Source organism: Biomphalaria glabrata, chromosome 12, assembly GCF_947242115.1.
Source record: "Biomphalaria glabrata chromosome 12, xgBioGlab47.1, whole genome shotgun sequence".
Taxonomy (NCBI): domain Eukaryota; kingdom Metazoa; phylum Mollusca; class Gastropoda; family Planorbidae; genus Biomphalaria; species Biomphalaria glabrata.
The window spans coordinates 20,168,148-20,195,760 of record NC_074722.1 but is presented as its reverse complement, the minus strand read 5'-3'; the positions used below and the strand labels follow the sequence as shown (position 1 = coordinate 20,195,760).

Below are 27,613 nucleotides of genomic sequence, written 5' to 3'. Positions count from 1 at the left end.
TATTTGACTTTGTGATACTGAAAATACACAAAAATTGTCCATCTTTGTTAGCATATTGTGACATTGCCTCCCTTACATTTACGTAATTGTTTTAGAATTGGTGTATTTTTATGAAAAAATCGCTTGCATAATTAATTTTATAAATTAAACGGTTTGCTTTTAGAAAACCAAAAGTAGCCGTTGCACCTAAACTTTTCAAGCCGCATTTAATGATGAAATAATATTTTTCATATCTCTTCTAGTTTTCGAGATCTGAGTGTGACAGACGGACAGACGGACAGACGGACAGACGGACATTTTGCACAAACCTAATAGCGGCTTTTTCCCCTTACGGGGGCCGCTAAAAAGTGAAGGATTCTACTTTCTGTTTTTAAGCACTATTGTTTGTTTTACGTTTCGGAGGCTCCTTCATACTTTGAAGATAATCTACATCCTAGATCAAACCTCTGACGGAGTATACAACCGGGACCAACAAGACGACCAAACGACAGTCTATCTGCATACCGCACGACCAGGCTAAGTGTAACTTTCAATAACACATTATGGTCGTAGCTTACTTTTGGAGACATTGAAGAAAACTTTTTTGTCTGTCAAAACTGGGAAAGATCACGTGTTTTTCTAAGGCTGAAATAATGGACACAATAATAACTTTGTAAAATTGTTTGAACACTCTAAATGACCACTAGGCTCACTTTGTCCAAATTGATTGTTTGTAGGCTTTCCTTCGATCCAATTTTTTATTTGACTCATTTTGAATAACTCGATGTTGTAATTGATGACCAAATGGTGCGTGTGTGTGTGTGTGTGTACTACTGTTTGAAATTGATGTGTAGCACAATTTTACAAAGACTAAATCTATAATAAAAATGTATTAAAATGTCAATTTAAAAAATCAAAGTTAATATAAGAGCCTATTAAAACAATACTAACAATTGGGAAGACATAGCTCTAGACCGCAACAGATGGAGAGAGACAGTGACCAAGAAAGCTATGGACAGTGAAAGTACATGGGTCTCAGCTCAGGAAGAAAAACGTACAATCCGAAAAACGGCCAGCTCCTCTACCACCGAACAAAAAGCCACCCTAACCTGCGCTATCTGTGGACGGAAGTGTCTCTCCAAAATAGGGCTCCACAGCCACATGAGGAAGTGTGCTCTGAGATTAACCATAGTCGTTCTACGACTGAAGGAGGCCAATGAATTAAAACTGTACAAATTGGTTATTCTATATAATCTGCGAACGGCGTGATGTAAAAGTCTGATTCTTTGAATGGCAAAATTTAAAGTCATGTGTAAAGACTGGACTAAATTATGCACTTTTGGAATTCAAGGGCATTCGTTCCGTTTGAAACTTGTTGGTTTTATGTTTAAATCTTGTGTGTTATAATGCAGCTCATTAACATCATCACCAAACTCCATTTGGAGTGAGGGCTGGAGAGGCTCAAAGTCTCTCTTGCAAAAGCCCTGGACAGAAACCCTGCTGTTTTTCGTAAAGCATACATGTCACCATACAGGTCGAGAATTTTTGGTTTCCCAGACCTGTCCAGACGGAGATCAGCAAGTCTGGGGCAGTCAGAAAAGAAAATGAGACACGGTTTTCGTGAGTCAAAGTTTGGCCATAGCAGTGAAAAATATGAGCCAACAGGAAGTGGCCTGTCCTGCACTGCGCTATAATACCTTGCTCAGGCCTGAACAGCCTCCACCACGGGGAAGTGCGGTCCCAGACTTCACGGGCTTTTTGGGACTTTTCCCAGCACTCAAGGCAGTTTTCCATTTCTATTTTTAGGATTGTAGCCAAAGCATGATGAAAACTTACAGCCTGCTCTGTAGATGGTGTTAGCTCTCCATGGTGAGCCAAGGAGTCTGCAAAGGTGTTGAAAGCCATACTTATGTTACCCGGTACCCAGTGCAGTATTACAGGGGTGTCATAGCGTTGATTTATGTTGTGTGAAGCATGATGACAGCGTCGATATTGGGGGCCATGGTCCAGGGCTTCTAGCCTTTTTATCTGCGTGCATTCTATAATGCCTCCTACACAAACTACTTTAATGATATGTCTCTTCCCAAACAATACACTTTTGTATATTTAGTGGAACAGCCAGTAGTAGTACACTATCACAGAATTTGGTGGCAGCTTCTAATAGAAAGCCCACGTTCCCAAACTCAAACTTTTAAGCCGCCCATTTTTTTTTCATTCCTTCAAATGAATGGCCAGTAAAACAATGCATATCTTCTTAGCATATAATAATGCAGCCTCTGCACACTTGTTTGGTCCATCAGCTGTAGTCTTGAAGCAAACAATGTCCGCATTATAAGGTCACCATCAGCAGTAGTCTTGAAGAAAACAATGTCCACATTATAAGGTCACCCTTCACCACGCACTGCCCATCATTTTGTCCCTGTCACTCTAATACCTCCCAGCTATCGTGAACAATGAAAGAATCCAACCTGAACTATGGCCAGAATAGCACAGTCCACAGCAGGATAGGAGGATAGGTATCACTTACAAATAACACAAAACAAGATCACAACGGAAATTTGACCCCAAGATAACCTGCTGACCACTTTAAAAAAAAAGCTCAAACAAAATCTTTATGGCTTATCCCGAGGTTCTTGGTGCTTGCAAAGACCTTCATTCAGGGAAAATTAACAGGGAAAAGAAGACAGGTGATGGGAAGACATCAAAGAATGGACGCGGCTCTGCCATGGAAAGAGGTTCTAATCAAGGAAAATGACACAGAGGAAAGAAGAAAGATGGTGAACATATGATGTGTGCTTTCCAAACTGACTTGGTGATGGTGAAAGACATGTCTTGAAATAAACTTTAACAAAATAACAGGAACAATGGTGTTAACGAGTGCTTTCAAGGAAGATGTGTGCCATCAAGCATTGGTTTGTCCATTTATACAAGTGTATTGGGGACGAAAGAAAAAAATCCCTTTTAGAAAATAAAGCACTGTCCTAACAAAAATGTATATAATTATTTAAAAATCAATTCTACTTTAGATTCAAGTACTAAAATAAACTGGTCATTCAAATTCATTTTGCTATTAAAAAAAAATATAAATATAATTATAAGTATACATGACTCTATTCGATTCTACCATCAACTAAGATAGAAGTATATACGTACTAATCATGAATAAAAAGAATACTTTCTACTTACTGATTGAAATCTGTCTTTGATCCTGGCCTTGTAAGACTCATGAATATCATTCTTGCCATTTAACGATTTCAATATTTTTACAGTTTCTAAATTAGTCCGAAGTGGAAATTCTGTAGCAGCATAATTGATTACATATCTAAAAAAAAACAACATATTTTTATGGTTCGTTTTTAGTTATTTACTAAGGCATAGGAAACATTTTTTTGTACATCATTTGAATAAATCCGTAAAAATACAATTAAAAGAACTTATTCTTTTTTTACAAAGCTTAAAACTCTGTCTATCTGTCTGTCTGGTAAAAAGTTTGTACACTTCCACACCCATTGTCGGATCAAGTTGAAACTTTGCACAATTATTCATTGGCATAGACAAGACATGAATCAATAATAAAAAGTTAACCAACTAGTAAATTAGTTACTGGTAATTAATTAGTTTGTTTGATACAAACAAGGGAAGTATGGTTAAATATGTAGGGTTTTGTCTCCTTAGACAATTGAAAATGTAATTTCTTCCACACTCATTCTCGGATCAAGTTAAAACTTTGAACTATTGTTTATTGAGCCTAACAAAGCATGAATAACAAACTAAAAAAAAGTAAACCTCATAGTCAATTAATTATTGATAATCAATTATTTTGTTTGATATCGAATAAGAAAAATAATATCTTTATTAGTGAAAGATATAGTGTGGAGTTCTTTCCCTTAGATAAGCTTTGTTTTTTGCTTTGTTTTTTTTTAAAGATTTTTAAATTTTGCTTGTTCTTCTTTTTTTATTACATTTTTAAAACAAAAATAATTTATAAATTAGTTAATATACAAATACACTAAGAATATAACAAATAGCAATAACCTGATATAACATTTATATCTATACACAGAAATGTGTGATATAAAATGTATATTGAAATGTCAGATAGAACGTCAACATTGCAGTGTCTAATACCATCACTAAATCTACTAACACTGCAAGAGTCAGACACAACCAGCTTCACACAGGAATCTTTGGTCACAAAACAACAACAAAGAGGCAAACGGAAACAATAATTGGTCTGAAAAGATGTTCGTGTCTCTATTTAGAAAAGTATATATATATATATAATAATATTATATATGAGTTGAGTAGGCTTGTATTCTAGCTTAGTATTAGAAGTTAAGTAGAACACACAGCAAAACAATTGAATAGCTTTCTAGCCTAACATTCAGCAATCCATTAGAATACAATGTGAGCGTATTTTTTTTTTACACCATTCAGCACTATAGTCAGTACTACAAGATTAATTGACCATGCTAGCATGCTAGTACTAAATTATAAAATTAAAGTACTAATTGAACATTTATAATGCATAAGATTTGAATCCGAACACGAAGTATTTTGGTATATGCTTCTCTTATTCTCTCAACATTCAGTAGTACTAAATAAATTTCAATAAAAGAAAAAAGAACACGATTACAAAGAGAGTTTGTTATCACACAAACTAAGAGGCGTCCACCATCGCATCAATCTATTTGCAAGGAATATTTAAGTCATGATTTTGTTTTGATTGTACAAAAGATTCATTTCTGTAAAATATTTGACATGTTTTGGATGTTTATTAAAAGTTAAAGATAATCTACTTCCTAGTCCAAACCTCCCGCAGGACGACGGGGGATGGCAGCGAGCAGGGTAGGAATCCGGGACCATCGAGACAACCGAACGATAATTTAGATGTCTTGGCAGTAAAATTAAATTTAAAATATGGTAAATACGCGATTTCCAACAATCAATTGTCATCAATATGTTGGTAAATAATAATTAAAAAACAAAAAACAATTATCAAAAGTTATATTTTTTTCGACCTTTTGACTTTTGGCTTGTTGCAAAAAAAAAAAAAAATATCCGGAACAACCAAGGAATAATACTAATTTTTTTTTATGTTTTGGAAGGACAATTAAATAGGACAGATAGACTGACACGCAGACTACACAAACCTAATATCCTAATATAGGCGTTTCCCTTTACAAGGTCCGCTAAAAATGTCTTTTTTTTAAATACGAGAAAGTTGACTACATTTGATAAAAATTGATGCACAGAGTTCTTTATAGAATTTGATTTAAAGAATTTATTGTATATGATATCAAGGAAAAAATTTTCCGTCACACGGCCTTCTTAGATTAACAAAATGTCTTTATCACCACGAAAGAGTTGGCGGGGTTTACTGGATATTGATTTTTAAAGCATTTCATTAAAAGAATTCATTTCATTTTCAAAGGAAAATAATTTTCCACTACGTCACATGGCCTATTTAGACTAACAATTTTCCACTACGTCACATGGCCTATTTAGACTAACAACTTTCCACTACGTCACACGGCCTAGTTAGACTAACAATTTTCCACTACGTCACACGGCTTAGTTAGACTAACAACTTTCCACTACGTCACACGGCTTAGTTAGACTAACAACTTTCCACTACGTCACACGGCTTAGTTAGACTAACAACTTTCCACTACGTCACACGGCTTAGTTAGACTAACAACTTTCCACTACGTCACACGGCTTAGTTAGACTAACAATTTTCCACTACGTCACACGGCTTAGTTAGACTAACAACTTTCCACTATGTCACACGGTTTTAGTTAGACTAACAATTTTCCACTATGGCACATGGCCTAGTTAGACTAAGAACTTTTTTTAAACACGATAGAGTCAACGAGGGTTAGCAGACATTTGCGCACGATTACTTATAGCCTTTGCACCAATGTTATAACGATATATATCCTGGAATAATCTAATACCATTAGTTAAATTTTTGGGATGGTCTAGCATGAAAATTAGATGTACCATAACCTAATGAAGAGATTTGTATACAATCCTTTGGTGCTAAGAAGTTGTTTGTCTTTTAGTAAGAGAATAAAAATAGTGCAAACTAAAAGTGCAAATTTAAACATTTAGATAAAGTTACTATTAAAATATCCGGAGTAACCGATTTTCGATAATGAGTTTTTACGACGTTTTAGCAAGAAAATAACTGTTATATATAGAAGAGCAATTATTGGCATTGGTAGAATTTTCATTAAAAATTCTGAACAATCTTTCTTTGTTAATTGAATTTTAGCAACGATTGGTAAGAAAACTAACGTAATATAGGTCAATTTTCTTTATTAAAACAAAATCCGGAACATTAATAAAAAGTCTTTTGTGATGTTTCAGCAAGAAAATTAAATATAAGATAAGTCTAAAGAGTGATAATTTCAACTATTGTTTATAGTAAATGACTTTCTCCTTTTAAAATCCTGAACAACCTATTTTCGATATTTTTCTAAAATATGTCAATTGACATAAATTTGTTTTTATGTAAAAAAAAAATCCGGAACAATTTTATTGTCGATAACTAAACTATAGTGACGTATTGTCCAATCATATTAAGTTTAATGTAAGTCAGAAGTTCGATTTCAAACAATCATTTCACGTAATTTTGTTTTCATAAACAATATCCGGAACAACTTTAAAGGTAAGTCAAATATAAATCAGTATAGAGATTTTCATTAAGCATTTATATGTTATTTATTTTAAAATCCGGAACAACTTATCGTGTGTTTTTTCGACGTTTAATCAAGAAAATTAAATGTAATCTAAGTAAAAAGAGCAATACCAATCATTCGTTGGCGTTTAGTTGTTGTTCATAATACACCCTAGCCTATTATAGATACTTAAGGTTGACTTAAACTAATTTAGCACAATGTGGCGCGGCCCCGTCACGCTACTGCATAAAAGGCGTCGAACGTATTGTTGGTTTAAAAAAAAATGGGCGTGATATTTACATTCAAAGTGCATTGTTAACCTTTATAAAGAAAAACATGCTTTCTTTTCATTTTAGTTGCTAGTGTACCAGAAAAAACAACAACACAGTTAACTAATACTTATATTTGTTGTGAACATTTCGTGTTCATTTAACAGATATATATGGATAAGTGATACACCACAAATTAGCTTACTTTGTCAACATATTGTTATTATAATCTCCCTTACATTTATGTATTGTTTTAAAAGTGGTGTATTTTTATGAAAACTCCGCTTGCATAATTAATTATAAAAACAAAACGGTTTACTTTTAGAAAATAAAAAGTAGCCGATTCACCTAAACTGTACAAGCCACAACGCATTGTGAAATACGATTTGTCTTCTTCTTCTAGTGTTTGAGATCTGCCTGTGACGGACGACGTATTAACTGCTTTTGTTCTTTACGGGGACCTTAAAAAAACTTACTTCCACTTAGAATCCAATTCCAGCAAGTCCTTCATACAAGTAATATCTGCAGCAAGTCTGCTGATGTGAGCGTAGATAATGGTGTGTGCTTCAGATGCAAGTGCCATGTTCTTAAAGCAACCAACAAGAAGTGACACAGCTTTCTTTAAGTGTTCTGAGGAGCAGACCAACAGACGTTTCAGGGATGAACTATTTATAGCTAGTCTATACCAAATCTACGTATGCTACAATAAAGAGTGAGAGGTATTACACTTCTGTCAGTAGCAGGAAAGATCCTTGCACGAGTCTTGTTCGACCGACTAACCCACTCTTTAGTGGTTGAGGTCTTATCTGAGAGCCAATGTGGCTTCAGAGCCGGTAGAGGTACATCTCACATGATATTTGTTCTGCGACAATTACAAGAAAAATGCAAAAAGCAGAACCTAAACCTATACGCTGCCTTTGTGGACCTCACCAAGGCTTTTGACACGGTCAGTCGCGATGGTTTATGGAGGATTTTGGCCAGGCCTACCTACGTTCCTATCCATTCTCAAGCAGTTTCAGTGGGACAAAAGGCCAGATTAGACATGAATGGTGACCTGTCTGATCACTTCCCAATAGAAAATGGTATGAAGCAGGGCTGTGTACTTGATTCTACTCTATTCGCTATCTTCTTTGGCGTAATGCTGGGCCAAATGAGGCAGAGATTGCAAGAAGACATCTACATCCGGTTTTATTCTGACGGCAATGTCTTCATCCTATACAAAAACAAAAGAAATGATTATAACAGAGCTTCTCTATGCCGACGATTGCGCCCTGCTAGCCCACAATGAATATGATCTCCATAACGCGGTAAACGAATTTGCATAAATTGCGCCTCTTTCGGTTTTTCTATAAACCTCGGCAAAACAGAAGTCATGTTCCAGAAAGTGACCCAATAAAACCTACTCAGCCTCAAAGATCACCATAAACGGACATCTCCTTAACGTGGTAGACCACTTTATATATCTAGGAAGTATAGTATCGACGCATCACTTTCAAGGGAAGTTGATAACCGTCTAGCCAGGGCCAGTTGTGCTTTTGGACGCCTTCAGGCGAGAGTTTGGTGGAATCAATAGCTCCGCCTGCCTACAAAAATCAATGTCTACCAAGCGGTGGTTCTCGCAACCTTTCTATATGGATCTAAGACATGGGTATTATACAGAAAGCATCTAAGACTACTTGAGCGCTTTCACCAAAGATTCTTGCGCTCCATTATGGACATACGTTGGCAAGACCGCACTGCAAACAGCGATGTCCTTGCGAACGCCGGTATGGACAGTATAGACTAGTATAGAGACACTTCTTATGATCCGACAGTTACAGGGCAGGGCACGTATCCCCTATGGGGGATGAACGTATGCCAAAAGCTGTCTTTTTTGGTGAATTAAAGGGTGGTCCACGCAACAGAGGCGCACCACGGAAACGCTTCAAAGACCAGCTTAGGTGCCAACTTGCCTTAGAAGAGAGCACCTGGTTGCATGGGACCTCAGAACAAGACAGCTGAAGGTCACTCACAAAGGTCGCGGGATACACATTTGAGACCAAAAGAAAATCCGCTGCCGTGGACAAACGCAGACGGCGAAAAGAAAATCTTAATCGACCACCGGCGGACAAATTTTATGCTTGCCCTGGATGTGGCAAAATATGTAGGTCACAGCTGGGGCTGCGTAGCCACGGGAAATACTGCATGCCTCATTAATCTTCAGACTCGAAGACAAGCCTTATTATTTATAGTCGTGGTAATTGCTATGGTCCTATGTTGTCAGTTGTCTAAATAAACATGATAGAATAGAGCTTCCTTATAGGAATGTACTTTAGAATGAGCCCTTGTAGAAATGTTTGTTTATGATCTCAGCTTACTCAGCTATTAACGACTTTTTTGTAATAGTCATCCCACAAGAATCTAGTCTAGTCACAAGTTATTTTAGACTACTTTGAACAACTTCTCTCAATGACTAGTACACGACAAGAGTGTACATGATGAGTTTTCTTTTGATTCTCTTGTGCAGGGTTAGGGCAAAAAGAAATATATACGTGTTTTTAAAAAGACATTTCCTTCTTTATGAAGCTGTTGACATCTTGTTAGAGCGATTACTTTGCTCTTAATAACTAATGAATGATTTTAAAATATGGAACATTTTTTACCCCCCCCCCCCTCAAGAAATCTTAAGTAAATACAGTTTTCGTTTTGTGCTACAGATCCAGACATTCTAAGACTAGTCAAGAGTAACAAAACTGGATCTAGTAATATGATATAGGAAATGCTGTTTTAATGATACACAGTATGATTTAAAAACACAGCAAGACAGTAATCTAGACTAGAATATAGGATCTAGAGATCATGTTGGCTGCCTGGTCGTGAGGTTTGCACGCTGGACTGTCGTTCAGATTTATCGATGGTCCCGGGTTCAAACCCTGCCCGCTCCCATCCCCCGTCGACCTGCGGGAGGTTTGGACTAGGAAGTAATTATCTTCAACTCTGAAGGAACATCCGAAACATGTAAAACATTTTACAAACATGGTGATTTTTTTCGGGTTGTGGAATTCCTCCCCCCCCCCCAGGAGATGTGTGTGTGTGTGTAGAAATCAATCTTCATTCTATTATGATCCTTTATTCTTTTGATAGTTTTTTGTACTTAAAAAAAACTCTTCCTTTAGTTAGTGGAAAGACAGTACACTCCCCGCCCCTGCCAGATAAGGAGTCTGGAGGAGCGTTATGAGCTCCCCAGTAAGGTCCGCGTCCGGTATTTAAAACTAAAAAAAACAACAAATTCTGAGGTATCTACAGTGCATTATCCTGCTACTCTTCTATAAAATGGTAACTTTAGATGTGCTTTATATTTTATCAGAGGAGAGAGGGAAACCGCAGATTTGACATCAGCCACGCTCATAAAAGTTAGTCATTGTAGCTTTGCTTTTCCTTTTGCTGGAGGAGGGGGGGAGTGACTTTAAAACCCCTCTTGGCTACCCTCATAATGGAATTTGGTCACTCTAGTTTGCTTTCAATAAATTTTTTATCGATAAGGAGACAAAACCCTCTCTTGGGGCGTTTTAAACTCAAAACCATCTGGAGGTTTGCTTTTTTAAAACTCAAAACTTTCTCAGGTCTGTAAGGAAGGTGGGCTAACTATTAGTACGAAGAAAGCAAACATGGTGGGACCACCTGCTACAACATCAACCTCTATCCTCTTTGATGAAAACAAGAAGCCGTATAAGAATTCTGCTGGGATCCACAATTCAAGATGACCACAGGGAAGGCTGCGACGACCTTTGCTTAGAGTTTGGAAAAATTCTCAGGCAACAAACAATTGTACATTTTTAACAATTTCAACACTTTGTTTTACTTTGCCACAAAGTTCTTTGCTGGCTTCTTTATGTCCTCCTTCATGGACAACTCTCGCTGGGCTCAAGCTGGTCATACCCACCTCCAATATGCGGATGTACTCAAACGGACCACAAAACAGTGGACATTGATGTTGACTACTGGGAAAGACGCAGCCCTTGACCGCACTTTATAGAGTATGTAGAGAGACCACGGTGACCAAGAAAGCTATGGACATCTAAAAAGCATTGGCCTCAGCTTTGGAAGAAAAGTGTGCCTAACAAAAAATGGCTGGCTCCTCTACCATCAAAGTGAATGCCACATGGACCTTCGATATATGCGGACGGGAATGTGACTCGAGGGCTTCACATTGACATCAAAACGTTTTCTAAGACAGTAAGAGACCAAAAGCAATAAAAATGTCCATGGTTTCCAAAAGTCTAGTTGAACATCTTCTGTGCACTGGATACACCAATACGCTTTGGGTGATTGCCCAATGTCAGACAATCTCCACTTCCATTCATTTCTTATAATGACTAGAAGTGTTTCTTGATTGGTTCGTAAACTTCAGTATGTAAATATATAAACCCATGGTTTTATATTAACCAAATAAAGATAGCATTCAAACCAATGTCCCATACATGCCAATCATGAAAGCAGACATAAAGAGTCAACTCGTGATTCTCATGGTCGATTTGTTTCCTCAGCATCGTACATCGTTCTGTAGATGTTTCGTGAAACAAATGTCCGCGACAGGATGTTTCTTGACATTACATTTCAGTATTAAAAGTCTCCTGGACCCCTCCCCCCTTCCAGGTGGAGCATTTCCCCAGTCCTCCTAGCTGACCAAGGGAGACGAGCGTTAACGAAATCTACAAAATCATTTTTTTTTACCAAGATGTGGCTAACTCATGAACTGTTCAACTAATGAAGTTACTGGTTATCTTACCTGAAGCTTTAGCATCCACATGTATGCAGAATGTATGTTGTGGCCTGTACAGAGCACGTAGTAACCTCTCCAAGTGCTCAAAGTCTCTGTGGACTAGAATGATGTAAGCAAGGGGAAACTCTTCTTCTTCTTGCTGACCAGAGTCCAGCCTGTAGCCACGGATCTCTTTGAAAGCTTGACAGTCAGATAACATTGAAGGAACCATGCTCTCTGGCAAGGTTTGGAATTGATTTTGATGAAGTTTTGTGAACAACATTGCTTTCTCTTGTTCCAGCTCATCGGCCTCAAAAAGTTTCCCGCAATGAAATTCTTTAGAAAATTGTAATGTTCTACTATGATAATGTCTAATTGATTTATATTTAGCATCTGACAACAGTATTGTAGGGGAATTAATTTTAGTTGAGTCGTCTTGATCTGAACATTGATTACTTCCCCCTGTCAATGCTATTCGAAGAGAGGATACCTCGTACGTGTAGCAAAGTTTGAGTATGTAGATTGCTGTCCCTATTGTTAGAACCAGTAGCACTAGTGTCAATAATCTATTAACGCTGTAAATATTCAGACGAACTGGCGTCATGCTATCTTCCTGTGACATTAGTCAACAAGTTGCTAGCACACAATGTCAATACGAAGAGCTGTAGACAGAAATACATTATACTAAGTATTATATTGAATCAATTAGTTTGGATCAGTCATGTCATAGACCAAGACTAATAGTAATACATCTGTGCGATTACAATATTTTTTACCAATTCTTTTTGTTTAGCATTATTTCATGCTTTTAGCTTTCTCACTACCCTATGATCCTATCACTTGGGGGGGGGGGAAGAAAGAAGAAACATAGAGATATTTGGATGGATTTTACCGTCATTGGTTGTTAAAAGCATTTACACAAAAAAAAAAGGGGGGGGGCGACTTGAATTCGAACTCGTAGTTCACGCCTCCGCATGCCGAATGAGAACCACTCTGCGCACGCCGAATGAGAACCACTCTGCACATGCCGAATGAAAACCACTCTGCATATGCCGAATGAGAACCACTCTGCGCATGCCGAATGAGAACCACTCTGCACATGTCGAATGAGAACCACTCTGCACATGCTGAATGAGAACCACTCTGCGCATGCCGAATGAGAACCACTCTGCGCATGCCGAATGAGAACCACTCTGCACATGTCGAATGAGAACCACTCTGCGCATGTCGAATGAGAACCACTCTGCGCATGCCGAATGAGAACCACTCTGCACATGTCGAATGAGAACCACTCTGCACATGTCGAATGAGAACCACTCTGCACATGTCGAATGAGAACCACTCTGCACATGCTGAATGAGAACCACTCTGCACATGCTGAATGAGAACCACTCTGCACATGCTGAATGAGAACCACTCTGCACATGCTGAATGAGAACCACTCTGCACATGTCGAATGAGAACCACTCTGCACATGCTGAATGAGAACCACTCTGCACATGCTGAATGAGAACCACTCTGCACATGCTGAATGAGAACCACTCTGCACATGTCGAATGAGAACCACTCTGCACATGTCGAATGAGAACCACTCTGCACATGTCGAATGAGAACCACTCTGCACATGTCGAATGAGAACCACTCTGCACATGTCGAATGAGAACCACTCTGCACATGTCGAATGAGAACCACTCTGCACATGTCGAATGAGAACCACTCTGCACATGTCGAATGAGAACCACTCTGCACATGCTGAATGAGAACCACTCTGCACATGTCGAATGAGAACCACTCTGCACATGCTGAATGAGAACCACTCTGCACATGCTGAATGAGAACCACTCTGCACATGCTGAATGAGAACCACTCTGCACATGCTGAATGAGAACCACTCTGCACATGCTGAATGAGAACCACTCTGCACATGCTGAATGAGAACCACTCTGCACATGTCGAATGAGAACCACTCTGCACATGTCGAATGAGAACCACTCTGCACATGTCGAATGAGAACCACTCTGCACATGCTGAATGAGAACCACTCTGCACATGTCGAATGAGAACCACTCTGCACATGTCGAATGAGAACCACTCTGCACATGTCGAATGAGAACCACTCTGCACATGCTGAATGAGAACCACTCTGCACATGTCGAATGAGAACCACTCTGCACATGCTGAATGAGAACCACTCTGCACATGCTGAATGAGAACCACTCTGCACATGTCGAATGAGAACCACTCTGCACATGTCGAATGAGAACCACTCTGCACATGTCGAATGAGAACCACTCTGCACATGCTGAATGAGAACCACTCTGCACATGCTGAATGAGAACCACTCTGCACATGCTGAATGAGAACCACTCTGCACATGTCGAATGAGAACCACTCTGCACATGTCGAATGAGAACCACTCTGCACATGTCGAATGAGAACCACTCTGCACATGTCGAATGAGAACCACTCTGCACATGCTGAATGAGAACCACTCTGCACATGCTGAATGAGAACCACTCTGCACATGTCGAATGAGAACCTCTCTGCACATGTCGAATGAGAACCACTCTGCACATGTCGAATGAGAACCACTCTGCACATGTCGAATGAGAACCACTCTGCACATGTCGAATGAGAACCACTCTGCACATGTCGAATGAGAACCACTCTGCACATGCTGAATGAGAACCACTCTGCACATGTCGAATGAGAACCACTCTGCACATGTCGAATGAGAACCACTCTGCACATGTCGAATGAGAACCACTCTGCACATGCTGAATGAGAACCACTCTGCACATGCTGAATGAGAACCACTCTGCACATGTCGAATGAGAACCACTCTGCACATGTCGAATGAGAACCACTCTGCACATGTCGAATGAGAACCACTCTGCACATGTCGAATGAGAACCACTCTGCACATGTCGAATGAGAACCACTCTGCACATGCTGAATGAGAACCACTCTGCACATGCTGAATGAGAACCACTCTGCACATGCTGAATGAGAACCACTCTGCACATGCTGAATGAGAACCACTCTGCACATGCTGAATGAGAACCACTCTGCACATGTCGAATGAGAACTACTCTGCACATGCTGAATGAGAACCACTCTGCACATGTCGAATGAGAACCACTCTGCACATGTCGAATGAGAACCACTCTGCACATGCTGAATGAGAACCACTCTGCACATGCTGAATGAGAACCACTCTGCACATGTCGAATGAGAACCACTCTGCACATGTCGAATGAGAACCACTCTGCTAGTGAGACACTTAGGAACTATACAAAATTGATTCTATAGTTATGTATTGTGTATTACAATTTATAAGAAGGACTAGTTCTGCTTTAATGTCACTTCAGTCAAGTAAAATTACCCTCCCTTGTTCGAGAAACCAAACAAAATAATACCAAGAGTTAATTAACTAATTGTTGTTGTTGTTTTATTGATTCTTATGTTGTCAGGTAAAAGAAATAATTTTTCGAAATTTCAGCCTGAAACGAGGTTAGATGTCGGAGAAATAAAATGAACAAATTTTTTAACAGACAGAAGAGTGAGTTGATCTAAGATTTGTAAAACATATTCTTTCAAAGACAACTACAACTCTACACCACAGTATCAATCAAGAGCACACGAAATGATAGTCTGAACTTTCTATACAAGTTCAAAGACTTGAGCAGCTCTTAAATAACATATCATATTAGAATCATATTATAGAATGTTGACAACCAGACTTTAATCAATTGGAAACACAATATAGTGCCGGCCCTAACTATTGCGGGGTCTTTGCGAAACGGATTGAGAGGGGCCGAGTCTGGGTAGGGATGATGATGATAAGTGAAAAATAAGGTTTTGTATTAGATAATAAAATCGTTTAGCATTTTATTTATTCTATACTAAGTACAAAATCACCATTGAATTAACTTTACTTTACGAGCCTGTTTCCTACATACATCACTCTCATTAGCGAGAAATGACAGTAATTCTTGATTGTGTTTGAGGCGCGAGAAACTTCTTTCATAGATACGGGTTTTGTTAAAAATATTCTGAGTGCAACAAAGTTGTTTGGGAAAGCAGTGTATCTTTCATCAGTGGACAGAAAAGCTAAAATTGGCGGTATTTGGTAAGTCTTAATGGTTCCATTTCATCTCCTAATTATCGCCTTGTGCATGTGTTGACTGGTCTGTTGATGACGTCAATACTTGCTCCTGGTTTTCACATGGCATTGCGTTGAAGTCTCTTGAAGCTGACAAGAAACCCAAATAGATTGTGGTTTGATTTTAGTTGTTCAAATCTCGGCTGCAAGGATTGACTTGCAGTGTCAACAATTCTGTTGAAGTAATTTATCCTGTAGTTATCTTCATCACTTCTAGATGTGAAGTGTTCCACAGATTTACCTTACTGCCTTTTCCTGTGACGTTTGGCTGGAAAGATTGCAACAACTTCCATGTGCATAGCCAATTCCTATTATAAAGTAGAAAGTAAGGCGTATGTATGTATGTATGTATGTATGTATGTTACGAATAGAAATAAAAACCGTTTGACCAATCTTGATTAAACTTGGCAGAAATGTTCCTTGGGTACTAACTGGGGCCGTAGTGTATGTATTGTAGCCCTAAAACAAACTTAAGACCCTCAAAAAAAAAGTTGACCAACTCTATATAAGTATTATAAGTTCATCGATCTAGGCCATGTTTACCATGTATAAATCGAAAGGATCTAGATCTAGATCTAATTTTTAAAACTACACTTTGCACATATAGTTTTTTACTTGACAGATGAAAATACAAAATATAGTCTTTTGATTTCATTATTTAATAAAATTAACCTTCAAATTTGTGTTTCAAAAGCATTTTTACATAAATTCGTTCCTTATATCTGCGACTTTAGAATTCCTGCCGTACATTCTTTCATTAGACAATGTATCCGAAATGTTACACATCTCTCTATTCCTAGGTCTTCGCAAAGATAGTTTTATACTTAACACATGAACATACTAATTATAGTCCATTCATTTCATATTTTAATCAAATTAACATTCCAATTTGTTTTTCTAAAGCTTTTTTCATACATTCGTTCGCTATAGCTGCGAAGCTGTGTTGTCATAGGCCTACATCATAGACATAGATAAATATACATTTTAATAGGGGACACGACAATTCGTTCACTGACATTTCGTTCACCGACAAATCGTTTACGACTTTTCGTTCACGCGACTATTCGTTCACCAGACATTTCGTTCACCCGACAATTCGTTCACGGACTATTTGCTCACAGACAACTTGTTCACCGACAGTTGGTTCATGACAAATCGTTCACGCGACAAATCGTTCACAAACAATTCGTTCACAGACAAATTGTTCACAGACAAATCGTTCACTGGATATTTCCAAAAACAAAAAATTGCTAGAGATCGGGCCTGATCCGAAATTCTTTGTAAATTTTTGTTTGTTTGTTGTTAATATTTTGTTAACGAGGACAGTATGTGATAAAAAATTATACTTAAAAGAAAAAAGAGATCTTACAAGCAAGCTGAAACATTTAAATGGGCCCTTACTTTACTATAGGTAACATTTTTAGTTTTAGCCTTCTTTTACACTCATGTCCGTCATGTAGTCTTGTTCGACCTACCCATATTTGCTTATCTTCTTAATAGCGGTCCAGATGTTTAATTAACATACCTATTTTATTGATATCTTATCAACAAAACAAATCTTATCTTATATAATACAGACGTTTCTTCTTCTGCCAAGTCACTGGTTTTCCTGGCTAGCTCAGACATACTAGTATTTTTTCCACAATCCTGTCAGTGTTTTTACGAGAGATAATTTAGATTTTTAACAATGGTACTAGATTTGGTACAACATATGGTTTCACTGTTCAACTCTGAACGTCACATAGGCTACTAGATACAGATCTAAGGTTAATACTTATCAATTAAGACATCTAAAAAAAAAACAACTAATTACATATACAACACTAGGAAATATTTTGGTTCCCTATCAAAAAATTATAATTTATCGCAATACAACAAAATAAAATTGTTTCAATAAATTTGTTATCGAAGTCCAAGCAATCAAATTAGTCTACCAATGGGTGGTCACATATAGAAACAAGTTAACTAAAGTAAAAATAAAATAAAACTTCTTTTAAACTTGATGGAAAGTACTATACTAGTGTCTAGTAGATATTTTCAATGTTAACAGATTGAACATGTGTATAGGCAATGTCCAATAAAGTTTTATTACTTCCAGAGGAGCCAGTCTGTCTAGCACTCAATTAGGTGTTAACTAGCGTATCCAGATGAATGGGTAGATTCCCGGTAGATGAAAAAAAAGGGGGTGTAACACTGGCGGATCCAGGGGGGGGGGCGGTAGGGGCGATCGCCCCCACCCCACTCGGCCGACCCCCCCCCCCGAAGGGGGGGGGCGGACGAACTTTAGTATAGCATTCACACAATTTGTATACGAATTTATTACTTATGTTAAAAATATATACTAATTATTTATATTTCAACCTATTTTTAGATTATTTCGCCCCCCCCTCTAGTATGTTGGCCGATTTGGTGGGGTCGGGAGGGGGCGATGGTATCAATCCCGCCCCCCCCCCTTAACTTTCGAGTGGGGGGGGCGGTCCAATTTATTGGTAGAAATCACAGCCTGCTAACAAAATCAATTAAATATCTATATCCTTGTAACTTGTTATTGATATTTTAACCGATCTTTATATTATGTCGTTCCCTGTTTGCCGATTGGTGGGGGGAGGGGACGAATACCTCTTCTGCCCTTCCCACCTAAACCCTTTGAGTGGGGGGGCGGTCCGTTTTTATTGAGAAATCATAGTTTGTGAACAAAATTAGTTGAATTAATATATAAATTTTATATTATGTCGCTCCCTTTCTGGTATTTTGGCCGATTCGGTGGGGTGAGGGGGGGGCGATTGCATGTACTGCCCTCCCCACTCTAGCCCTCTGAGTGCTGGGGGGGCGGTCCTATTTTTGTGGAGAATCATAGTTTGTGAATAAAATTAGTTGAATATCTATATAATATAAACTACGTATTGATATGTGACCCATTGTAAATATGTCGTACCACACTCTAATCTCAAATTGTATCATTAGAAAATTTAAATGAAAAAGGGTTGTACCAGGTGGGAGGGGCGATACATGCAATCGCATTTCCCCCATCGGACAAATCAATACTTTTTCTTTTTGTATTATAGTTCAGAAATTACAAAATTAAAAAAATCTGTCACTAATATAATTTATATATACTATAAATTAAATTCTTATATCGAGTCGCCCCATACCTATTCTTTAATGCCAAATGCAATCTTTAGCAGAAATTAGTAAAGGAGTGAGGATTAATTGTTTTCACTCTACCGCCATTCCCATTTCCAGACAGAGTTTTTGTAATTTCACATGAAGTTATCATAAGTATTTTAAGAAAGACTTTGCATTGGAAAAGTTAGAATTCAAACGAAATTTTTCAGTATAAGAGTCACGATTGAGATGAGTTCTAAACTCAAATAACGTTTTCATAGTCGCCTTTTGCCAACCTTTACTCAATCTGATATTTTTCTAGCTAAATAAATTTGGGACTATAACTCACAATTTATGCTAGAGTTTTCGTGAATACTATTTATCGAATAAGTTTTTTTTCGGCGGCGATCCTCAAAGCAAAAATCTAAATACGTGGGGTATCCTATCTTTTCAAGGAACAAATCGGTTTTATTTGCAATGTATTATGGGTCTATAAATTCAAATTAGAATATTTTTCAAGTACAACATTATTCGAAAGGTCGTTTTTTAATAGTATGAATAATGAGCTTCAGGTCAGGAGAATACGTTTCTGCAGTGAAGAATGCCAGAAAACACTTTTGGCGTCGGGGCTTCGCCCCGAACTCCATTGATGAATAATGAGCTGTACTTGTCAGGAGAATGCGTTTCTGCAGTGAAAAAAGCAAGAAGACGCTTCGCCCCGAACTACATTGTGAAGAATGAGCTGTACTCGCCGAAGGTTGAGAAATGCTGCTTTTTTTATTCTCATATTTATATATTTATATATATATATATATATATATGTGTGCGTGTGTGTGTGCGTGTGTGTGTGTGTGCGCGCGCGCGCTGTATGCACGTTTATGCGTAGGGTTAGGGTTTACTGGGCGTTAGGGTTAGGGTTTGGAAAAAAATCGCCCCCCCCCCACTCCAAAGTTCTGGATCCGCTAGTGGGGTGTAAAGGTATATTTATTTAATTAAAGGTGAAAGTAAAAATGTTACCTATAGTAAAGTGAGGGCCCGTTTACATTTTTCAGCTAGCTTGTAAGATCTCTTTTTTTTTTATTAGTTTAAGTATAATTTTTATCACATTCTGTCATCATTAACAAAATATTAACAACAAACAACAACGAAATTAAATAAACTCGGATTTGACCTGATCTCTAGAAACTTTTTGCATTTGGAAATAATAGCTACAAAAGTTTAAATATAAATAAATTAAACAAGCGACGAAAATATATAAAATTAACAATATGTTACTATCCAGTGAACGATTTGTCTGTGAACAATTTGTCCGTGCCGTGAACGAATAGTCGCGTGAACGATTTGTCGCGTGAACGATTTGTCGTGAACCAACTGTCGGTGAACAAATTGCCGGTGAACAAGTTGTCTGTGAGCTAATAGTCCGTGAGCGATATGTCGCGTGAACGAATTGTCGGGTGAACGAAATGTCTGGTGAACGAATAGTTGCGTGAACGAAAAGTCGTGAACGATTTGTCGGTGAACGAAATGTCAGTGAACGAATTGTCGTGGAACCATTTTAATAGCTCCATTCATTAATCGCGTACATCTACTAAAAAGGTCACGCCTGCGCATAGCGTAGCCTCCATACACGCGCAGAGCGAACTCTCTATCCAAGCCAATATTTAACTCTAGATTAATGTAGATCTATCTCTAACTCAAGTTCTACTTCAAAGATGATAGATCTACTTTATAGTTGAACACATGAACATACAGAATAAAGTCTATTCATTTCATATTATAAATAAATATATGTAGGCCTACAATCAAATGTTTTTATTTGAAAAAATGGATTCAGGTCGATTAGCTATTTTGATAGCTCCATGTATACTATTTTTACATTAACGCATTCGCTTTACTATAACATTATCATTTCGTTTAATTGTTTACAAACACTCTCAGTGACTATATCGACATTGATACGCAAATTAAGACCCGCGGCCCGCGGGTAATATATGTCTAGCACTTACATACATACAAGAATTGCTCGCTTTAGAGTATAGGATTAATTACCTAATAAAGAATTTAATTTTTTTTCATTTATTCATCTATTTTTAGGGACAGAATAATTGTGCAAAGTTTTAACTAGTTCCTAGAAAGGGAAGTGGGAGAAATAACGTGTACAAATTTTGTTCCAGACAAAGGTGATAGAAGCTTTGTACAAATTTTGTTCCAGACAAAGGTGATAGAAGCTTTGTACAAATTTTGTTCCAGACAAAGGTGATAGAAGCTTTGTACAAATTTTGTTCCAGACAAAGGTGATAGAAGCTTTGTACAAATTTTGTTCCAGACAAAGGTGATAGAAGCTTTGTACAAATTTTGTTCCAGACAAAGGTGATAGAAGCTTTGTACAAATTTTGTTCCAGACAAAGGTGATAGAAGCTTTGTACAAATTTTGTTCCAGACAAAGGTGATAGAAGCTTTGTACAAATTTTGTTCCAGACAAAGGTGATAGAAGCTTTGTACAAATTTTGTTCCAGACAAAGATGATAGAAGCTTTGTACAAATTTTGTTCCAGACAAAGGTGATAGAAGCTTTGTACAAATTTTGTTCCAGACAAAGGTGATAGAAGCTTTGTACAAATTTTGTTCCAGACAAAGGTGATAGAAGCTTTGTACAAATTTTGTTCCAGACAAAGGTGATAGAAGCTTTGTACAAATGACCACAAAAATATAATCTGCTGTTGTGCCCTGAAAGAACTACTTGTTAAATTCAACTCAAAGACTTATTTAAAACACTAAAACTACATAAACCCAAGGCTATTATCGAGCTATCTCCAACACAGACCGTTTAGAAATAAAATAAAAAACGTCACTAAGCTAATTCTTTTGAAAAAGATTTGAGTTTTTGGCACATCGGCACAATTTAGGTCATGTCCTTTAGATCTAGATCTATTATAGTAATTTAACATAAAAAATAAGAGCACTCTCGTCTCATAATTGTTATTTTGCAAAATTTAAATACCTATTTGGAAAGATCTAGGTAATCAATCTATTTCAATGTACATAAGATGATTACATTCAACAGATTTGAATTAATTCGAATTAGGATTTTCGAAATATTATGGAAACTAAGAGGAAATGGCTTTGTTTCACAGTTGTGTAAATATATAGCTCTGTGATTAACAGCCCATTCCGTTTAAAATCCGCAAAATGGTATTGCATTATTAACCACACACGTCTCAGATCGTCTATTTTAGTAATATTTCAACAACAAATATTGAACTTCAATAGTAAACGTTAACCTTACATTGAACTAAGACACTATAATCCTGAGTACATTAAACTAAGACACTATAATCCTGAGTACATTGAACTAAGACACTATAATCCTGAGTACATTGAACTAAGACACTATAATCCTGAGTACATTGAACTAAGACACTATAATCCTGAGTACATTGAACTAAGACACTATAATCCTGAGTACATTGAACTAAACACTTTTCTCACCTCAGATGGTCTTTAAAAGCACAAACATACTTAACAAATGGCGAATAGAAAAAGACACCCCAAACTGTTTATATATATATATATATGAAAGACGATGCCATCTAATAAATTTGTTAAATGTAAACTACTTATTCAATTTTATCTAAATACTACCTGCAAGAAAGTGGCTACAGTTAGACTAAGTGGTCCCCCTTAGAGATACTTGACTACTGTTTACACAAACTAAATGGCGGATATAGGACCAGTTTGGGGGGGGGGGGGAAGAAATCTTCTCTTACTTGCTTGACAATGTCTATAAATTCCTAAATCAAGAACAACAGTTTATCGACTATATCAAATGCCTTGCTCCTGATCACTCACTTGTAATAACTAATGCTCCCACATATGTAACTTAGTCTTTCTTAACTGAAACCATTTTCAAGATGGAAGCCGCAGAGGTTAGGTTTAACCGAAAATGAATTTGAATTCGTCCTAATCACAGACTATCATTGGACGGCCGACATTTGCATTCCTTCCTCTTAAGCACTTTTGGGGTTCGTCCCTTTCTCTTGAGAATTGTTTTATGTCTTCACAGATCTACATCTTAATGGAATTCTCCTCTAAGTGTGGATCATTGTCAAGAGTGAATGAGAGGGATAGTCCTTAGGTCATTTGTGATCATACAATGTGTTTTTACATCTCTATGAAAGCATGCGAGTGTAGAACAATTTTATAACGACTAGATCTACAACTAGTCCTCTGACTAGATCTACAACTAGTCCTCTATTCTACAGCAAATAATTTAAGATTCAAAAGATTGTTAGAGTGAAGATTATATTTTTATACTTTTTAAAAATTAGGAAAGTCAAACTAGCATCTTTTCAGAGTGACCAAATAGCTAATAATTCTTTCCCCAGAGATAGACTTTTCAGAGTGGCCAAATAGCGAATAATTCTTTCCCCAGAGATAGACATCAACTTTTCAGAGTGGCCAAATAGCTAATAATTCTTTCCCCAGAGATAGACATCAGCTTTTCAGAGTGGCCAAATAGCGAATAATTCTTTCCCCAGATAGACATCAACTTTTCAGAGTGGCCAAATAGCGAATAATTCTTTCCCCAGAGATAGACATCAAATTTTCAGAGTGGCCAAATAGCGAATAATTCTTTCCCCAGAGATAGACATCAACTTTTCAGAGTGGCCAAATAGCGAATAATTCTTTCCCCATTATATCACTTCTAATAGCGTGGCTTGCTTAAATATGACGCAGCCTTTCCTATTGGCATGGTAGGCCTACCCATGGTTTGCTATGATACTGCCCTAGGTAGGTGAAATTATCCGACTCTTCAAGCTCTGACTAGCCAAGTTTAATGGGGGCAATAAAACAAACAAAGAAAACAAACCTGGTGTAGTCAGCCGTAATGTACCGATAACTGTGTTGTTTATTGTATTTAAAGTTTCTTTTAGTTTATTGAAAGATTATTTAAGATTTCACCTAGACTAGATCTTAAGAGTTCTAACTAGAAGTCTAGTCTAGATGTAGTTCTACAACTCAGACAACTGTATGTCTATATAATGAAAGTACTAATAAATAATTGCATTGCCCGCTGGCTGAATGGGTAACACCGTTCGATCAAGCAACAGACGATGTCAAAATCACGGGTTCAATATCCAGTTTGAATCAAACATTTTCTTAATTTATTAATTTTTAAATTGTATAATGGAGGTATTGGATTTTTTAAAAAATATATTTTTAAAAATGTTTTTCTTGGTAAAACCAAAACCGAATTTCTCTGATTTTAATGTTTGTGTTTGTTGAACACCTTAAAATGCAAGACAAAAATATTAAAGAAATGTGTGCATCTAAAATGAAAAATATAATGCAAAATAAGCATATCTTATTAGATCTAGACACTAATTTTGTTTCAATAGTGTTGCTTGTGTATGAACAAACTGATTTGACGTTTAAACTTTTCAAATAAAAGGCTAAACTTTGAGAAGACCAAAAATTAGCCTTGCACTCATGTTGAGCTCGATACTGACTATGGTGAAATCGGATTCAGAAATCTAAATGTGACAGACGAACAGACAACATAAAAAAAGGACGGCTTTTCCTTAGAGAACCGCTGTAACGTTCTTAAAAAGTTCAGAGCTGAATTCAAGTTTTAAATGTAGCCTACTACAAGAAATCGGCTCGATGTGCAAAGGCTCACCTTGCGCCCCTATAATCCGTTGTCCACGATGTCACTTACCCCAATGTCCGATGTTTTAGCCATAGAGAGGTTGTCATGAAAAAAAAAAGTTAAATTAAAAAAAAAAATGTGAGTTACCTAGCGTCCATTATTGCAACACACAACGTACCTGTAATGTTGACAGAAAAGAGACAGGTAGAACATAGTCCAGGTGTGTTAGTGTGTGCCGTAGGTGTGACCCTGTGCTCAACAGGGTCAGCAGAACAAAGGGGAAAGGGACATGGGAGGTAAACCATGTTACAGTTAATGTAACCTTGTGTGAACACACTTTTAGAAAATTGCGCTCTTCGCACTGGGACTTGTGTTTCTAACTGACAAATAACTGGAAATGGCACCGGTAAAAAAAAATATACATATATAAATATTTCATTAGGGAAAAGACTTGACTGTAGACAGTGACCTGTAACAAATGTAAAAGACTTGACTGTAGACAGACAGTGACCTACTACAAATATGAAAGACTTGACTGTAGACCGTGACCTGTAACAAATGTAAAAGACGTGTATGTAGACAGACAATAACCTACTACAAATATAAAACACTTGACTGTAGACAAGGACCTACTACAAATGTAAAAGGCTTGACTGTAGACAGAAAATGACCTACTAAAAATGTAAAAGGCTTGACTGTAGACAGAAAGTGACCTACTACAAATGTAAAAGACTTGACTGTAGACAGACAGTGACCTACAACAAATGTAAAAGACTTGACTGTAGACAGACAGTGACCTACAACAAATGTAAAAGACTTGACTGTAGACAGACAGTGACCTACAACAAATGTAAAAGACTTGACTGTAGACAGAGACCTGTTAGAAATGTGATGAAAACGTGAAAAAAAAGATATTTTTAGAAACACGATTTAGAAGAAATAATGATTGACAATGTGTTTGCTTTCCCCCCTCTCAAATTGTCTTAATATCTGCATGCAGCAGTCGTGACACGTGACACGTCCTAGTTTGAGAAAAGTGAGCAAAACGTAACGGGTTAACTGCACGAGTATCCAAGAATAAAGTTGGAGGACAAACTTAAGATTGACAAAGTAGGAGGACAAACTTAAGATTGACAAAGTAGGAGGACAAACTTAAGATTGACAAAGTAGGAGGACAAACTTAAGATTGACAAAGTAGGAGGACAAACTTAAGATTGACAAAGTAGGAGGACAAACTTAAGATTGACAAAGTAGGAGGACAAACTTAAGATTGACAAAGTAGGAGGACAAACTTAAGATTGACAAAGTAGGAGGACAAACTTAAGATTGACAAAGTAGGAGGACAAACTTAAGATTGACAAAGTAGGAGGACAAACTTAAGATTGACAAAGTAGGAGGACAAACTTAAGATTGACAAAGTAGGAGGACAAACTTAAGATTGACAAAGTAGGAGGACAAACTTAAGATTGACAAAGTAGGAGGACAAACTTAAGATTGACAAAGTAGGAGGACAAACTTAAGATTGACAAAGTAGGAGGACAAACTTAAGATTGACAAAGTAGGAGGACAAACTTAAGATTGACAAAGTAGGAGGACAAACTTAAGATTGACAAAGTAGGAGGACAAACTTAAGATTGACAAAGTAGGAGGACAAACTTAAGATTGACAAAGTAGGAGGACAAACTTAAGATTGACAAAGAAGGAGGACAAACTTAAGATTGACAAAGTAGGAGGACAAACTTAAGATTGACAAAGTAGGAGGACAAACTTAAGATTGACAAAGTAGGAGGACAAACTTAAGATTGACAAAGTAGGAGGACAAACTTAAGATTGACAAAGTAGGAGGACAAACTTAAGATTGACAAAGTAGGAGGACAAACTTAAGATTGACAAAGTAGGAGGACAAACTTAAGATTGACAAAGTAGGAGGACAAACTTAAGATTGACAAAGTAGGAGGACAAACTTAAGATTGACAAAGTAGGAGGACAAACTTAAGATTGACAAAGAAGGAGGACAAACTTAAGATTGACAAAGTAGGAGGACAAACTTAAGATTTACAAAGTAAAGTAGGAGGACAAACTTAAGATTGACAAAGTAAAGTAGGAGGACAAACTTAAGATTGACAAAGTAAAGTAGGAGGACAAACTTAAGATTGACAAAGTAAAGTAGGAGGACAAACTTAAGATTGACAAAGTAAAGTAGGAGGACAAACTTAAGATTGACAAAGTAAAGTAGGAGGACAAACTTAAGATTGACAAAGTAAAGTAGGAGGACAAACTTAAGATTGACAAAGTAAAGTAGGAGGACAAACTTAAGATTGACAAAGTAAAGTAGGAGGACAAACTTAAGATTGACAAAGTAAAGTAGGAGGACAAACTTAAGATTGACAAAGTAGGAGGACAAACTTAAGATTGACAAAGTAAAGTAGGAGGACAAACTTAAGATTGACAAAGTAGGAGGACAAACTTAAGATTGACAAAGTAGGAGGACAAACTTAAGATTGACAAAGTAGGAGGACAAACTTAAGATTGACAAAGTAGGAGGACAAACTTAAGATTGACAAAGTAAAGTAGGAGGACAAACTTAAGATTGACAAAGTAAAGTAGGAGGACAAACTTAAGATTGACAAAGTAAAGTAGGAGGACAAACTTAAGATTGACAAAGTAAAGTAGGAGGACAAACTTAAGATTGACAAAGTAAAGTAGGAGGACAAACTTAAGATTGACAAAGTAAAGTAGGAGGACAAACTTAAGATTGACAAAGTAAAGTAGGAGGACAAACTTAAGATTGACAAAGTAAAGTAGGAGGACAAACTTAAGATTGACAAAGTAAAGTAGGAGGACAAACTTAAGATTGACAAAGTAAAGTAGGAGGACAAACTTAAGATTGACAAAGTAAAGTAGGAGGACAAACCTAAGATTGACAAAGTAGGAGGACAAACTTAAGATTGACAAAGTAAAGTAGGAGGACAAACTTAAGATTGACAAAGTAAAGTAGGAGGACAAACTTAAGATTGAC

At 37.1% G+C, this 27,613-nt stretch overlaps 1 protein-coding gene across 6 annotated transcripts in view; it reads right to left on the bottom strand.

Annotated features, from left to right (window-relative positions):
* LOC106054203 (beta-1,3-galactosyl-O-glycosyl-glycoprotein beta-1,6-N-acetylglucosaminyltransferase-like) overlaps positions 1-24,953 on the bottom strand; it is a 32,845-nt gene extending 7,892 nt beyond the window's left edge. Inside the window, exons 1-4 of one of the 6 annotated variants that reach the window (XM_056005349.1) lie at positions 24,742-24,953; positions 11,703-12,337; positions 7,411-7,564; positions 3,166-3,301 (exon numbers count right to left, since the gene is read on the bottom strand). In XM_056005349.1, coding sequence (XP_055861324.1) covers positions 3,166-3,301; positions 7,411-7,564; positions 11,703-12,297 — 885 coding nt within the window. In that variant the 5' untranslated portion in view covers positions 12,298-12,337; positions 24,742-24,953. The other 5 variants (XM_056005350.1, XM_056005352.1, XM_056005353.1 and 2 more) reach the window with 5 other exon arrangements.
* Positions 24,954-27,613: the final 2,660 nt, after the last annotated feature.